Source organism: Anolis sagrei, chromosome X (genome assembly GCF_037176765.1).
Source record: "Anolis sagrei isolate rAnoSag1 chromosome X, rAnoSag1.mat, whole genome shotgun sequence".
NCBI classification, from domain to species: domain Eukaryota; kingdom Metazoa; phylum Chordata; class Lepidosauria; order Squamata; family Dactyloidae; genus Anolis; species Anolis sagrei.
The window spans coordinates 59265663-59281005 of NC_090034.1; the positions used below are offsets into that span (position 1 = coordinate 59265663).

A 15343-nucleotide genomic window follows, 5' to 3' on the forward strand; every position below is an offset into this window, starting at 1 on the left:
AACGCTGCCTTGGGGTAAACCATTCTTTTGCTTCCTCCATCTACATTTCCTGCCCTGAAACTCCACATAGAAGCTACGTTTCCTAAGAGGGTCTGGACAGTTTTTGTGAAATCATAGTCCCGGATATTATGGTTGACTTTATGCAGCATTTTCCTATGTTGCACTGTGTCATAGGCTGCCATAAGGTCAACAAAAACTGTTCCGGTATTGCAACCTTTCTCATTTCCTGCCTCAATGTACTCAGTCAGATTAAGAATTTGGCCTGTATAGTTTTCCTCTGGAAGAGAACATGAAGGTTATGATCTCTTGCAGACTGAGCTTGGTGGTAGTTTTTGTGCTCACACTGTTTTTTGGAAAGCTGTGGCAGATGTAATGACTGTGCCCTGTCTCTCCTGATCAGAGCTAATGTCTGCATTTCACTCCCAGAGGTCCATAAATGAAGCCCTTCTGGCTGGAGGATTCTGGGAAAAGGCCCCCAAAGTAGTTGTTTTTACTCCCTCCTGGGACCCTTGCCGTGAATACTTTTTGAACCGTAAAAACTGGTCTTTAGTCGGTTTTCAGTGGGACAGAGTGCACCAGGCACCTTCAGACCCCTACCATACTGGTTTAATTATAGCTCAAGGTCTGAGGATTACCTGGGAAGGAAGGAATCCCACTGGAGCATTGCAGCACACCTAAATACCTGGGAGTTACCCTGGACCTTGCTCTGACTTACAAGAGGCACTGCTCGAATATCAAGCAAAAAGTGGGTGCTAGAAACAATATCATATGAAAGCTGACTGGCACAACCTGAGGATCACAACCAGACATAGTGAAGGCATCTGCCCTTGCACTTGGCTACTCTACTGCTGAATACGCATGCCCAATGTGGAACACATATCACCACGCTAAAACAGTGGATGTGACTCTTAATGAGACATGCCGCATTATCACAGGATGTCTACGCCCCACACCCCTAGAGAAATTATACTGTTTAGTCGGTATTGCACCACCTGGCATCTGTGGGGAAGTTGCAGCCAATAGTGAAAGGACCAAGGCAGTGGCATCTCCGGCTCATTCCCTGTTCGGATATCAGCTCGCACACCAACACCTTAAATCAAGAAATAGTTTTCTAAGATCTACAGAGATACTCGCAGGAACACCTCAGCAAGTGAGAGTCCAAAAGTGGCAGGCTAAAACCCGGAAACCATGATGGACCTGGACCAAACTTGGCACAGATACTCAATATGCCCAAATGTGAACACTGGTGGAATATGGGGAAAATAGACCTTGAAATTTGGGAATTGTAGTTGCTGGGATCTATAGTTCACCTACAATCACAGAGCATTCTGAACCCCACCAATGATAGAATTAGGCCAAACTTCCCACACAGAACCTCCATGGCCAACAGAAAATACTGTGTTTTCTGATGGTCTCTGGCAACCCCTCTGACATCCCCTCACAACCCCACCCCCCTGGGGTCCTAGTCCCCAGGTTGGGAAACACTGAATTAGATGATGTCTTCAGCCTTAGCAAGTCTCAATAAACCCTTAGCTAGAACCTGATCATACAGTTTTGTTCCTCCACGCATCACGTCTTCTTGGTCACAAGCAAGAGGGCATGATGTGATTTTCCTGCTTCTTGGCAGGGCGTTGGACTGGATGGCTCACGAGGTCTGTTCCAACTCTGTGATTCTATGATTCAATAAGCACATGCTGTCTCCCTGCACAGATCTTCCAGGAACTTGCAGAGTATGACGTTTCGGATGCCTTTGGAGCCAACAAGGAAGATGGTCACTTCTGGTGGCCCGGGCTGTCCTTGCATGGCCGGCGCCGTCGCTCCTCCATCTTCCCCTGGCACTGGGATGTCACCAAGGATTCCCGCTTTGCCTTCACGGTGAGACCATTCACTTTCCTCTCCAGGAGTTGGTTGTGAAGTGATGACAAAGGGAGGAAACGGCGCAAATGAAATCATGGTTGCAAGAGAGCAAATCCTCCTGGAGAAGTACAGGTGGCCTTTCCTGTCAAAGGGATTCCAATTCCTTCCTTGGAATCCCTGTCTTTTTGCTATCAAAAAGTCCCGCAGCCTTGTTCTGGGATTGTTGCCATTCAGTTTTATGTCCCGCTCTGTGTGTTTACTATGCTGTTTGATATTGTTGATTTTGTTATTTCGTATTTTGTTATTGTGTGTGCATTATGTTGTATTATTTTGGGCTTGGCCTCATGTTAGCCGCCCCGAGTCCCCTTTGGGGAGATGGTGGTGGGTTATAAATAAAGTGTATTATTATTATTATTATTATTATTATTATTATTATTATTATGTGTTCATGGATTCCAAAGGAGACATTTGGGCTCTTATCTGACCTTTCTAGCCTGAGATCCCTGGACACTCCAGAAAGGAAGGTTGGGTTAAAGATTAGTGATCCCACAGGACTTGCAGCGAAGTGACCCCATTGCGGCTTTCTCCCCCGGTCTTCTCCGTATCCTGCAATTCTTTCCTCTCCAGGTTATGTGGGGTTTTTTTGGCCCTGGGACAGGCTGAAATGGGTGTTGACAGGACCATAATCTCATGCTTGTCGCGTAGGAGACCGGACTGGTGGTCATGACTGATTTCGTCAGCTTGAATCACCGGCAGCACAGGGGTATGTACACCGACGAGGCCGTGCCGGCTTTCCAGCCTCACACCGGGACTCTGGTTGTTGCTTCTCCTCACCCCAAAGCCCTGCCCAGGTAGAGACTTTTTCTTTATTCTTGGGGCAGCTAATGGGGAAGATAGGCGTTGGAGCAATGAGCCATGGGATGGAAACAACCCAGGATTGGCCTTCTCTACTCTGGCCCTGTGTTTCGGAGGGGCCTTGCCTTCCCAGAATCCTCCCAAACAAACCAGCATGGCTAGTGAACACTAACCATTGTCTCTTCTCACCCTGCAGAGCAGACAAGAGGAAAAGGACTTTCTTCCCGGAGACTTGGCTTTGGCGCTGCTTGAATTTCAGGTAATGGTGGGTCATCACACTTTTGCGTGTAACATGCACAGATATCTATAACAATTACAAAAACTGTAGATTGCAAATCACTTTCTATGTTCCCAGAATTTCTACATTGAATGTAACATGAGAACATTCACACAATTAATTAAAGACTGTTTATAAATAGAAGATAATTTTTCAATACTTTGTCAACACAGTGAAACTAGAGCTTCCAAAATAACAATTAAACAATGTCAGGCACAGTGACACAAAATAACACTTTCTATATTGTCGAAAGATCTTCTTCCATAAACAACATCAGTGACAGTGACACACAACAAGGTCTCCCGAAGACATTGTTTCGCAATGTCTTCATCAGGTGTTATGATGTTTTAATTCACTAAATAAGAAACACAGCAACATACAGATAATAGATATACTACAATCCCCAAATTGACATAGTTTTGCCCCTATCCTGCCAGGAAGGAGGGTTTTACTGGGTTGCTGTTACAGGCTGTATGGCCATGTTCCAGACGCATTCCCTCCTGACGTTTTGCCCACATCTGTGGCAGACATTCTCAGAGGTTGTGAGATATATTAGAAACTAAGCACAGGAGGTTTATATAGCTGAGGAAAGTCCAGGGCGGGAGAAAGAACTCATGTCTGTTGGAGGCAAGTTCGAATGTTGCAATTAATCACCTTGATTACCATTGCAAAGCCTTGCACCTTCAAAGCCTGGCTGCTTCCTGCCTGGGGGAATCCTTTGTTTGGAAGTGTTAGCTGGCCCTGATAGTTTCCTGTCTGGAATTCCCCTGTATTTTGAGTGTTCCTCTTTATTTACTGTCCTGATTTTTTAGTTTTTTAATACTGGTAACCAGATTTTGTTCATTTTCATGGTTTCCTCCTTTCTGTTGAAATTGTCCACATGCTTGTATATTTCAGTGGCTTCTCTGTGTAGTCTGACATGGTAGTTGTTAGAGTGGTCCAGCATTTCTGTGTTCTCAAATAATATCCCGTGTCCAGGTTGGTTCACTAAGTTCTCTGCTATGGCTGACTTCTCTGGTTGAATTAGTCTGCAGTGCCTTTCCTATTCCTTGATTCATGTTTGGGCAGTGCCGCTGCGTTTGGGGGTCTCTCTGTAGACTTCTTGTCCACAGCTGCATGGTATACGGGAGACTCCTGCAGAGGTGAGAGGATCCCTCTTGTCCTTTGCTGAATGTAGCATTTGTTGGATTTTCTTGGGTCTGTAGATCATTTGTAGGTTGTGTTTCTTCATCAGCTTCCCTATGCTGTCTGTGGTTTTCTTGATGTATGATAATAACACTTTTCCTCTGGGTTGATCTTTGTCCTTACTCTAATGGCTTGATCTTGACCTGTTGGATGCTTTAGTTTGGGGCCCTGCTGATTGATGGATTTGGTCCATCGCTACCCCAAAAGTGACTTTCTCCCAGAATCCTCTTGGGCCAGGAGCAGTCCCAGTTTGGGTCTTGCTTGCCGTAGTGCTGTTCCTGAGCTCCTTCCCCAAAAATGTCTCATTTCCAGGCCACAGAGATGGTGAGTGATGGCCAGCAATGTCCTACTGGGTGCCATTGTGTTAGTACCACTGTGGTTGTTGTACTCCAGAGCAGCAGCACCTCTGACCTTAAACACCAAATCCGCTTGGTAATATCAGCAAGCAATTTATTGAAGAATAAATGTAGGCAAAGCGGTGAAAATGGTTAAAAAAACCCCAGTATAGTCTCAAGATAAAGAATAGTCCATGAACTTCACGGCACAAGGTAAACCATGAGATTCAAAGGTAAAAAAATTAATAGAACAAGGCAGCATAAAAATCCAATACACAGATCAGGAGCCTGGCAAAACTTGGTACAAAAAATTAGAAACACTTGGAAACAAGACCGTCATGAAATTCCAACGTTGACGAGACAGGCAGTTTTATCCTGTGTATCAATATAAAGTTTTTCCTGACCCCAGAACCGAAAAGAAAGCATTTCTCTTGCCCTTACAACCAGATAAGGGTTTCTTATCTCTCTTTTCTTGCAAACAAATTGACCTTTGATGTGCTTGAGAATTATGTTTCTGTTTACAAAAGTCTTGCCTTCTATCTTTATTCTGATTAAATTCTACACCTGACAATTCATCTTCAGAAGTTGTGTGTGCATGGGCGATACACCCCCCATAGCCGACCCAAGAAAAACCACTCACACAAGGTTGTTGGGATAAACAATGGCCACAACTCATTTATTGATAACAGGAACAAGGGTTGGCAGCCATGCATGGGTCTTGGATCAGGATCGGGCAGCCCCCTGCTGTCCAATACTGCAAAACACACCAGGGTGCCGCCGGCAGAATACCGGGCCAACGTAAACTCGGCACCCCTGAGACCACCAGGCGTTCCCCCTTTCCGCTAGGGGGGGGGAACAAGCCAGATTCAGGGCTCATGCCCCACGCCAACAGGAAGTTGTGATGAGTAGCACCAACACAAGCAACTGAGAACAGGAACCATGACAAGCTAACAAAACAAGCTAATTGTAGATGAATACGCAAACAGCATGCAGGGTGGGTGGGGTGGATCAGCTGATGCAGGCACAGTGCCTGCTGGGGAGCTTGGGGCAGCCTTAAATAGGCTGCCCAGGAGGAGGAAAGGCCAGCTCCAGCCTCTCCCGCCACAAGGCGTGGCCAGCTTGCCGATTGGCCACCTGGCCAGATGGCGGGAAAACTTTCCCGCCATACGAGGGGGCTTCTGGGAGGAAGAAGCCCCCTCAGGCAAAAATGGCGCCGCAACGTCCCTGGCCCGGTATGTTGCCTTTTTCTCAGAGAAAGACTGTTGAGGGCCTCTTCTAGGAATGTGACCTTCTGAATTTTCATGAGACACCTCGGGCCTCTCATATGAACTTAACTCAGGCCCAAACAAACCCTCATCCCCATTGCCAACAGACCCAGGCCCAGAAAACCCCTCATCCCCATTCCCATCATGAACATCAAACACAATCACAGGCTGAACTACAACAGTGGTGAGGTGTGGGATAACATGTAATACATACATTTTATTCTGTGTCCCTGTCCGGCGGAATGGACTTGGGACTGAATGGCCCTTGTGGTCTCTTCCAACTCTGATTCTATAATGCCAACATAGTAAGTGCTGCTCCCAGGCTCTCTGAGAATTGCTTCCTGCCTTTCCTTGGGAAGCAGAAACTCTAGCAAGCCCCATGGCTGGTTTTCCGCCCTTGAGTCCCTCTAGAACAGTGTTTCTCAATCTTTCTAATGCCACGACCCCTTAATACAGTTCCTCATGTTGTGGTGACCCCCAACCATAACGTTATTTTCATTGCTACTTCATAACTATAATTTTGCTACTGTTAGGAATCATCATGTAAATATCTGACATGCAGGGTGTATTTTCAGTTACTGGACCAAATTTGGCAAAAATACCCAATACGCCCAAATTTGAATACTGGTGGGGCTGGGGGGATTGATTTTGTCATTTGGGAGTTGTAGTTGCTGGGATTTATAGTTCACCTACAATCAAAGAGCATTCTGAACTCCGCCAACGATGGACTTGAACCAAACTTGGCACACAGAACTCCATGGGTTTGGTGGGCATTGACCTTGAGTTTTGGAGTTGTAGTTCACCTACATCCAGAGAGCACTGTGGATCTGAAGAATGATAGATCTGGACCAATCTTGGCACAAATACTCAATATGCCCAAACCTGAACAATGGTGGCGTTTGGGGAAAATAGACCTTGCCATTTGGGAGTTGTAGACACTGGGATTTATAGTTCACCTACAATCAAAGAGCATTCTAAACCCCACTAACGATAGAATTGGGCCAAACTTCCCACTCATAAATTCCATGACCAACAGAAAATATTGTGTTTTCTGATGGTCTTTGGCGACCCCTCTGACACCCCCTTGTGACCCCCCCAGGGGTCCAGACCCCCAGGTTGAGAAACACTGCTCTAGAAGGCATCGGGGTGGCGAAACTGCTACGCAATGGGAGAACGATCAGTCTCTTGCCAGCTCTGAAAAGCCCCTTTGTGAATCAACATGTCCTTTCCCCCACTCTTTTTGAAAGCGAGGTCTCTGGAGAAGCGGTGCTGTGGGTGGAGGTGCCAGACTCCATCACCACGTGGCTGGCGGAGGCTGTGGGGCTGTCTGAGGAGAGCGGCCTTGGCCTGGCACCACAGGCCAGCCTGCGGACCTTCAAGCCCTTCTTCCTCGAGTTTGCTCTCCCGTACCGTGTGATCCGGGGGGAGCAGACCAAGATTCTGCTGACTGTCCACAACTACCTGCCGCTCTGCGTGGAGGTGAGTCCCCTTGCTTTTCTCATGCAGCTCTGTGGTTTGTAGAAATCTTACCAATTTCTGCACACACACACCCCAGTGAGTGTGCATGAAGTTAGTGCACGCAAGGGCCAACTTCTAACAGCCATTCCTTTTCCCAACTTCTTAAACTTCATTTAAAATTTTTTTATTATTATTTTATCATGGTTTAATACATTTGTTATACATTGTTTGTTTTACAGCAGATACATATTATTCAATACAACCTACCATACTTTTAGCATCTAGTGTTATTTTTCTGCTTATAAATATTATCTATCCCTCACCGCTGTGCTCCCCTCCCCCCTCCCAAGCCACAGCTTTTACATATCATCTGTCCAAAATTTCATTTCTTCTTGTGGAGGTAACTTTCCTTCTTTATTTTTTAATCCTTTTTCAATCAATTTTCTCCAAACATCATCAAAATCACTTTGTTTCCATATACCTCTTTTAACTTTTAATATACATGTCAGCTTATCATTTATTGCCAGTTTCTATACTTCCTTGTACCACTCCTCTATTTGTATATTTATTTCTTTTTTTCCAATTCCTTGCTATAAGCAGTCTTGCTATTGTTAATAAATTTGTTATCGCTTCTTTATCCTCTTTTTTCATTTGTTTATTATTATATAATGATAATAAAGCTATACTGGGACTTCTTTCTATTTTAATATTCATTGTATCTTCTATTTCTCTAAATACTTTCCCCCAAAAATTATTTACATTGCCACCACATATGTATATATGTTCCTAATTCTTGACATCCCCTCCAGCAATTTCTTGAATAGTTTTTATTTATATTTGCTATTCTTACTGGTGTTAGGTACCATTTCCGTATTAACTTATAATAATTTTCTTTAACCCGTATTGATATTTTTTTAGATGTCTTTGTCTCCATAATTGTCGCCACTCTGTTTCATTTATTTTTATCCCTAAATCTTCTTCCCAAACCTCCTTGAGGATGTTATTTTTTGTTTTTCCTTTCTTTATTTCAATTATTATCTCATATATTTTACTAGTTACTCCTTTCAAATTTTCATGCTCCTCTACAACCCTTCCATTTTATATTATTTATTCAAATTGGTTAAGCTTACTTCTGTTTTTATTTTTTTCCTCCAATTTTTAAACAATTGTTCTAATTGTATACAATGGAACCATGTCAATTTTATTTCTCTAAATTCTTCCATAATTGTTTCCTTCTTCATTCCAACCTTTATCCAATTCCCTATTTCGTCTAATTTTTTTCTCTTAACTTTTTATCCATTACTTTAAAAAAAAAATTTGGAAATTTCTTTTCCATTACAATTGGGGTTATTACTGAACCATCCGTTATTAACATTCTCCTATATTTGTTCCATACTTCTAATATATTGCTCAACATTGGGTTTCTAATTTCCCTAGTTTCTTTTCTAGTAAACTGTTTAAAATATATATTTCAAATTTCTTCTTCCACTTCTTCCGAATCCTTTCTTAGCCAATCTACTCCCTCTTTTTTTAATCATTCCTTCTATAACCAATCTTAAACTACTCGCTTCGTAATATTTTTTAATATTAGGGAGTGCTAATCCTCCCTCTTTTTGCGATCTGTACCATAACTGTTAAACTTCATTTTTAATTAAAATTCACACTTATAACAAACCTAATTCTTGTCGCGTCCTTGTCCACAACAGGTCCATGTGAAGATCTCCATCCCCAAAGGTATCCGCTTTGTGGGACATCCCGGGAAACACCACCTGACACGCAAGAAGTGTGTGGGCCCCGGAAAGGCCCGGCCCACCTCCGTCGTCCTCTCATTTGCTGAACTGGGGCAGAACAACATCACAGGTAGTGGCGGCCCCGGGAACAACAACCCTGCTTTCCCGTAATTTTCTGGAATATACACACAGAACTCATGCATGTTCTTGTCTCGGCTTTAGCCAAAGCCTTTGCCTTCAGTGGGAGTGGCTGTTGTCAGGAGAGTGGGCCGTTCGCCAAAAGTGGCAAGTACTCTGAAGACCCCCACCCAGACAAACGGGCCCCCCTCGGGGTCGACTACATCCGCAGGAGCATCATTGTCGAGGTGAGTGATGCACCGCAGGGGAGTGGGCTTTTTTCCCCAGCGCAAAAATAACTAGCAGCGACTTTTCCTATTTTTTTCCATAGCCAGAGGGACTCACCAGGGAGTACACTTACAGTGTTTTCTTCTGTCCTAATGGTAAGAGCAATCTGCTTTGTTTCGGTTTGTCTATATGTATTTTTCCTCCCCAAACTGAAGTGAACATTTTTCCTAAGTCCCAGCCACAGGTGAGCGCCCAGCGTGGACCCAAATTGAAGTCCTTAATGTATTATGCTTCTTTGAGACTGTGTCTCACTTAAAGAAATATTTAATTTGATTACAGTAAAGTCTCGCTTATCCGACCTTTGCTTATCCAACATTCCATCTTATCGGATGTTTTTATCCGACGCTCCCCTTTTCCTCCAGCATTTCCCCTTCAATTAAAGGAGTGCTCCCCAACTCTCTCTCCATTCCCAGTAGTGAAAAAGGCAAGACAAGGAGGGGGAGGAGGAGGGAGGAAAGGGGAAAAAGAGACAGGACCAGAAGCGGAAGCGTCCTCTCCCCTTCCCTCTGTGATTTCCACGCCCCTCTTCCGCATCTCGGCACTTCCTGCTGGATCTCTCCAGCCCCGAGACGTTGGCTTGCCTTAACCCTTTGAGTCCCTCTTGTTAGTATTCTAGGTGTCTAGCGCCACATTGGACGGGTAACAGTAGGAGACTCCGTATTATCCAACATTTTTGCTTATCCGAAGTTCTGCCGGTCTGTTTATGTCGGATAAGGTTTTTTTTTTTTTTGGTCGTGTCAGGAGCGACTTGAGAAACTACAAGTTGCTTCTGGTGTGAGAGAATTGGCCGTCTGCAAGGACGTTGCCCAGGGGACGCCCAGATGATTTGATGTTTTTATCATCCTTGTGGGAGGCTTCTCTCATGTCCCCGCATTAAGAGCTGGAGCTGATAAAGGGAGCTCATCCGCCTCTCCCCGGATTCGAACCTGCGACCTGTCGGTCTTCAGTCCTGCCGGCACAGGGGTTTAACCCACTGCGCCACCGGGGGCTCCTAAGTCGGATAAGTGAGACTCTACTGTATGTGTTTTTAGTTAACGTATATACTCGAGTATAAGCCGACCCAAATATAAGCCGAGGCACCTCATTTTACCACAAAAAACTGGGAAAACGTATTGACTCGAGTATAAGCCGAGGGTGGGAAATGCAGATACTACTGGTAAATTTCAAAATAAAAATAGATACCAATAAAATTGTATTAATTTAGGCATCAGTAGGTTAAATGTATTTGAATATTCACATAAAACTGTAATTCTTTTTTTATAATAATTTTTATTGATTAATCACAATTGCTACATTTGTTATACATTTGTTATTACTATTACATTTTATACAACACACTCTCTTTAACATGTTATTTATTGTTCTGCTTAAATATTTTCCCCCTTTTTAAAAAAAAACTGTAATTCAAGATAAGACTGTCCAACTCTGATTAAACCATTATTCTAACCTTCTTCAATGTAAATATGCTTACATATTCTTCCAATAATAATAGAGTAAACTAATAACAACAATAATAATAGTGTAAAATAATAAATGTAATAATAACAATACAGTAAAATAATAAATGTAACAATAACAATAATAAATAGTGTAAAATAATAAATGTAAAAATAACAACAATAAAATAATAAATGTAATAATAACAAAGTAAAATAATAAATAACCTTGACTCGAATATAAGCCGGGGGAGACCTTTTCAGCATAAAAAAAGGACTGGAAAACTAGGCTTATACTCGAGTATATACAGTTAAATATGAAAGCCTACTACTATTACTATTAACTTGGTGAATTGTTTTATATATATTTTGAACTTACATGCATTTTTTAACTTACTGTATTATGTACGTTGTTTTAAATTGTTATTTATTGTCTAGCATGGAATTTTTGCTTAGTCCCTCCACGGAGGTAGAGAAGAATGGGATATAAAAGTTCTAAATAAATAAATAAATACCACTATTACTAATAATAATAAATATAATATTAATGTTAATAATAAATATAATAATTACTATTGTTATTATTATTATTTCCAAGCCTTCCCTTGACTCCTTGATTTTCTCCCCAGAGAGTCCTGAGCACTGACAGCACTTTTTTTCCTTTTCGACTAGAGAAAATCCACATTTCCACCCCTAACAAATACGAGTTCCAATACATGCAGAAGCCGGCCCGCATGACGCACTTTGAGGTGGCCATCAAGGCCCACAACAATGCCCATGTGGCCCTGTCGTCAGCCCCCCATGACATGGCTGAGATGGTCGAGATTGTTATTGGTGGGCAGCAGAACTCCCGGACGTGGATCTCAGCCAGCAAAATGGGGGATCCGGTGGCCAGCACCAAGACGGAAGGCATCCTCTCTTGGGACGAGTTCCGGACCTTTTGGATCCAATGGGACCGCGGAGTCATTCAGGTGTGCGGGAAGATGGAGGATATGGGACACTCTGAGTCCTTATTTTGGGGGGAAGGAATACCAACAACAACCATTTGGAAAACTTGCTTTTCCCCTCTTTACAAAAGATCTTGGAACCTGTATTGTCGAAGGCTTTCATGGCTGGAATCACTGGGTTGTTGTAGGTTCTTTCGGGCCGTATGGCCATGTTCTAGAGGCATTTTCTCCTGACGTTTTGCCTGCATCTATGGCAAGCATCGTCAGAGGTAGTGGAACTGTTGGAACTAGGAAAAAGGGTCTATATATCTGTGGAATGACCAAGGTGAGACAAAGGACTCTTGTCTGCTGGAGCTAGGTGTGAATGTTTCAACTGACCACCTTGATTAGCATACAATGGGCTGATTGTGCCTGGAGCAAACCTTTGTTGAGAGGTAATTAGATGTCCCTGCCTGCTCAACAAAGGTTTGCTCCAGGCACAGTCAGCCCATTGTATGCTAATCAAGGTGGTCAGTTGAAACATTCACACCTAGCTCCAGCAGACAAGAGTCCTTTGTCTCACCCTGGTCATTCCACAGATATATAAACCCTTTTTCCTAGTTCCAACAGACCTCACTACCTCTGAGGATGCTTGCCATAGATGCAGGCGAAATGTCAGGAGAGAATACCTCTAGATCTTGGAACCTGTTGTAAGAGATTATTTTTTTTATCCTGTAGCTCTGGAAAGACTTTTAAAGAAAATAGCAGTTCAGAAGAGATTAGAGTATGCAGCATGATACTGGCATGAATGTTTTTAATTCTTTTTCTTTGGTAAATGGGCAGGTGGAGGTGCGTGGCGGTGCTTTCCTTTGTTTCTTAGAGCATTTTCTGTGGTTTCTGGACCTGGTCCACCTCTGAGACAGATTAGCCAAGCCCCTTTCTCTCTCTGTCATGTTGGCACTATGGAGTTCCCAAAATCCCCCATCCAAGGTGCTGTGGAAAAGCCTTCAGAGTCTCTACTCAGCATGCTCCCGCTTCTCTTTTCCCTCCCGCAGGTGGGCCACGGTCCTTCCGCCCTCAACGAGTCAGTCATTGTGACCTGGGCGGCCCCTCAGCCACTGGAGGTGAAGTATGTTGGTTTCTCCACTGGCTGGGGCTCGATCGGCGAGTTCAAAATCTGGAGAAAAGAGGAGGCGGATGAGAACCACAACGAAGCCTTCACACTGGGGGTCCCTCATAATGTCATTCCAGGGTCAGAAAGAGCCACCGCTTCAGTCATTGGTACGCAAGGAGGGGCGGAAGTGGAATGCAGAGAGTTGGGGTGACATTTCAGATTCAGAGCGGATCACCTTAGTGGATGATCTCCACAGAGAGCTCGACAGGGTGTGTGTGTCCCTGTTGGTTCTTCTGGTCCTCTCAGCGGCCTTCTATACCGTAGTGCAAAACACTTTAAAACAAAACAATAATTAAAATGAAGAACAATTTTAACAAATATAAACTTATAAATATTTTAATGGGAAGTGTGGGCCTGCTTTTGGCTGATGAGATAGGGTTGTTGCTGTTGTTGCTGTTGTTGTGCTTTCAAGTCATTTCAGACTTAGGTTGACCCTGAGCGAGGGCCGGGTAAATGACCTTGGAGGTCCGCATCCGGCCCCCAGGCCTTAGTTTGAGGACACCTGTTTTAAATAAATAAATGGCGATGAGACAAATATGTCCATAAAAACCATGTCCCTGGGCCCATAACCTGCTGGTTCCTGGGTTGTAGGCCCTTGGCTTCTGTATGGGGTAGGGCTGGGTTTATGGCCTGTCCCAGTTGTGCTTTTCTCTTGCCACCAGGGGACGTGATGGGGCCGACACTCAACCACCTGGACAACCTTCTTCAGCTGCCGTTTGGCTGCGGGGAGCAGAACATGATCCATTTTGCCCCCAACGTCTTTGTCCTCAAGTATCTCCAGAAGACCAAGCAGCTCAGCCCAGAGGTGGAGAGCGAAGCCATGGACTACCTGGTGCAAGGTACGTGTCTTGGTTGGGGCCAGGTTTGTTTTACAAGTAAGAAGAAGAGGGGTTTTTTTTGTGTCAGGAGTGACTTGAGAAACTGCAAGTTGCTTCTGATGTGAGATGATTGGCAGTCTGCAAGGACGTTGCCTAGGGGACGCCCGGATGTTTTACCATCCGGTGGGAGGCTACTCTTATGGGTTGTTGTAGGTTTTTCGGGCTATATGGCCATGTTCTAGAAGCATTCTCTCCTGATGCTTTCCCTGCATCTATGGCAAGCATCCTCAGAGGTTGTGAGGTCTCTTATGTCCCCGCGTAAGAAGCTAGAGCTGACAGCAGGAGCTCAACCCGCTCTCTCTGGATTCAAGCCACTGACTTGTCTGTCAGCTGTCCTGTTGACACAGGAGAGGTGGGAGAGGGAGCCAAAGGAGTGAGAAGAGTGAAGAAATTGGAAATATATAAGTGTTGCCAGGCAAAACATGTGAGAGGTCAGGAGGAGATCGGGTTGACCCAACAGAGATGGGAGGAGGGAAAAATTGTGCAGGAAATGTTTTCCAAAGCAAGAATTGTTTTCAGAACTGAAGGAACAGAGAGACAGAGACGCTGAAATTGAAGGATAAGATGAAGGAAACATACAAACAGGAGAGAGGGGAAAAGGAAGTTTGATTGCATGTGTATGTGTTCGTGTCAATCTGAGACTATAAAACAGTGGTTCTCAACCTTCCTAATGCCGCAACCCCTTCATACAGTTCATCGTGTTGTGGTGACCCCCAACCATAACATTTTTGTCGCTGCTTCTTAACTGTAATTTTGCTACTGTTGTGAATCGTAATGTAAATATCTGATCTGCAGGATGTATTTTCAGTAACCTGACCAAATTTGGCACAAATACCTGATACGTCCAAATTTGAATACTGGTGGGGTGGGGATTGATTTTGTCATTTGGGAGTTGTAGTTGCTCAGATTTATAGTCCACCTACAGAGCATTCTGATTTATGGTTCACCTACAATCAAAGAGCATTCTAAATTCCACCAAGGATGGAATTGAACCAAACTTGGCACACAGAACTCCCATAAGCAACAGAAAATACTGGAAGGGTTTGGTGGACATTGACCTTGAGTTTGGGAGTTGTAGTCAGGGACGGCTCAACCCATTACACAAAGTAAGCCTTTGCAGTATAGCTGATTTTGCCCAGGGGCGCTCTTGAGGCACTCTTGGGGGAAAATAGACCTTGACATATGTGAGTTGTAGTTACTGGGATGTATAGTTCACCTACAATCAAAGAGCATTCTGAATTCCACCAATGATGGAATTGAACCAAATATGGCACACAGAACTCCCACAACGAACAGAAAATATATATCAGTGATTGGTTGGGGTGGGGCGCCAAAATACTGTTTGCTTACCATTGAAAATTACCTAGGGCCACCTCTGGTTGTAGTTTACTTACATCCAGAGAGCACTGTGGACTCAAACCATGATGGTTCTGGACCAAACTTGGCACAGATACTCAATATGCCCAAATGTGAACACTGGTGGAGTTTGAGGAAAATAGACCTTGACATTTGGGAGTTGTTGTTGCTGGGATTTATAGTTCACCCACAATCAAAGAGCATTC

At 43.9% G+C, this 15343-nt stretch overlaps 1 protein-coding gene across 3 annotated transcripts in view; it reads left to right on the plus strand.

Moving 5' to 3' along the window:
• The window catches only part of CPAMD8 (C3 and PZP like alpha-2-macroglobulin domain containing 8), a 78007-nt gene that overhangs the window by 23537 nt on the left and 39127 nt on the right, over nt 1–15343 (plus strand). For all 3 annotated transcript variants that reach the window (XM_067473551.1, XM_067473552.1, XM_067473553.1), the window contains 10 exons: nt 1711–1875; nt 2563–2708; nt 2909–2971; nt 7022–7253; nt 8939–9092; nt 9185–9327; nt 9411–9462; nt 11476–11774; nt 12785–13010; nt 13566–13742. In XM_067473551.1, coding sequence (XP_067329652.1) covers nt 1711–1875; nt 2563–2708; nt 2909–2971; nt 7022–7253; nt 8939–9092; nt 9185–9327; nt 9411–9462; nt 11476–11774; nt 12785–13010; nt 13566–13742 — 1657 coding nt within the window. The remainder of the gene's footprint in view (nt 1–1710; nt 1876–2562; nt 2709–2908; nt 2972–7021; nt 7254–8938; nt 9093–9184; nt 9328–9410; nt 9463–11475; nt 11775–12784; nt 13011–13565; nt 13743–15343) is intronic.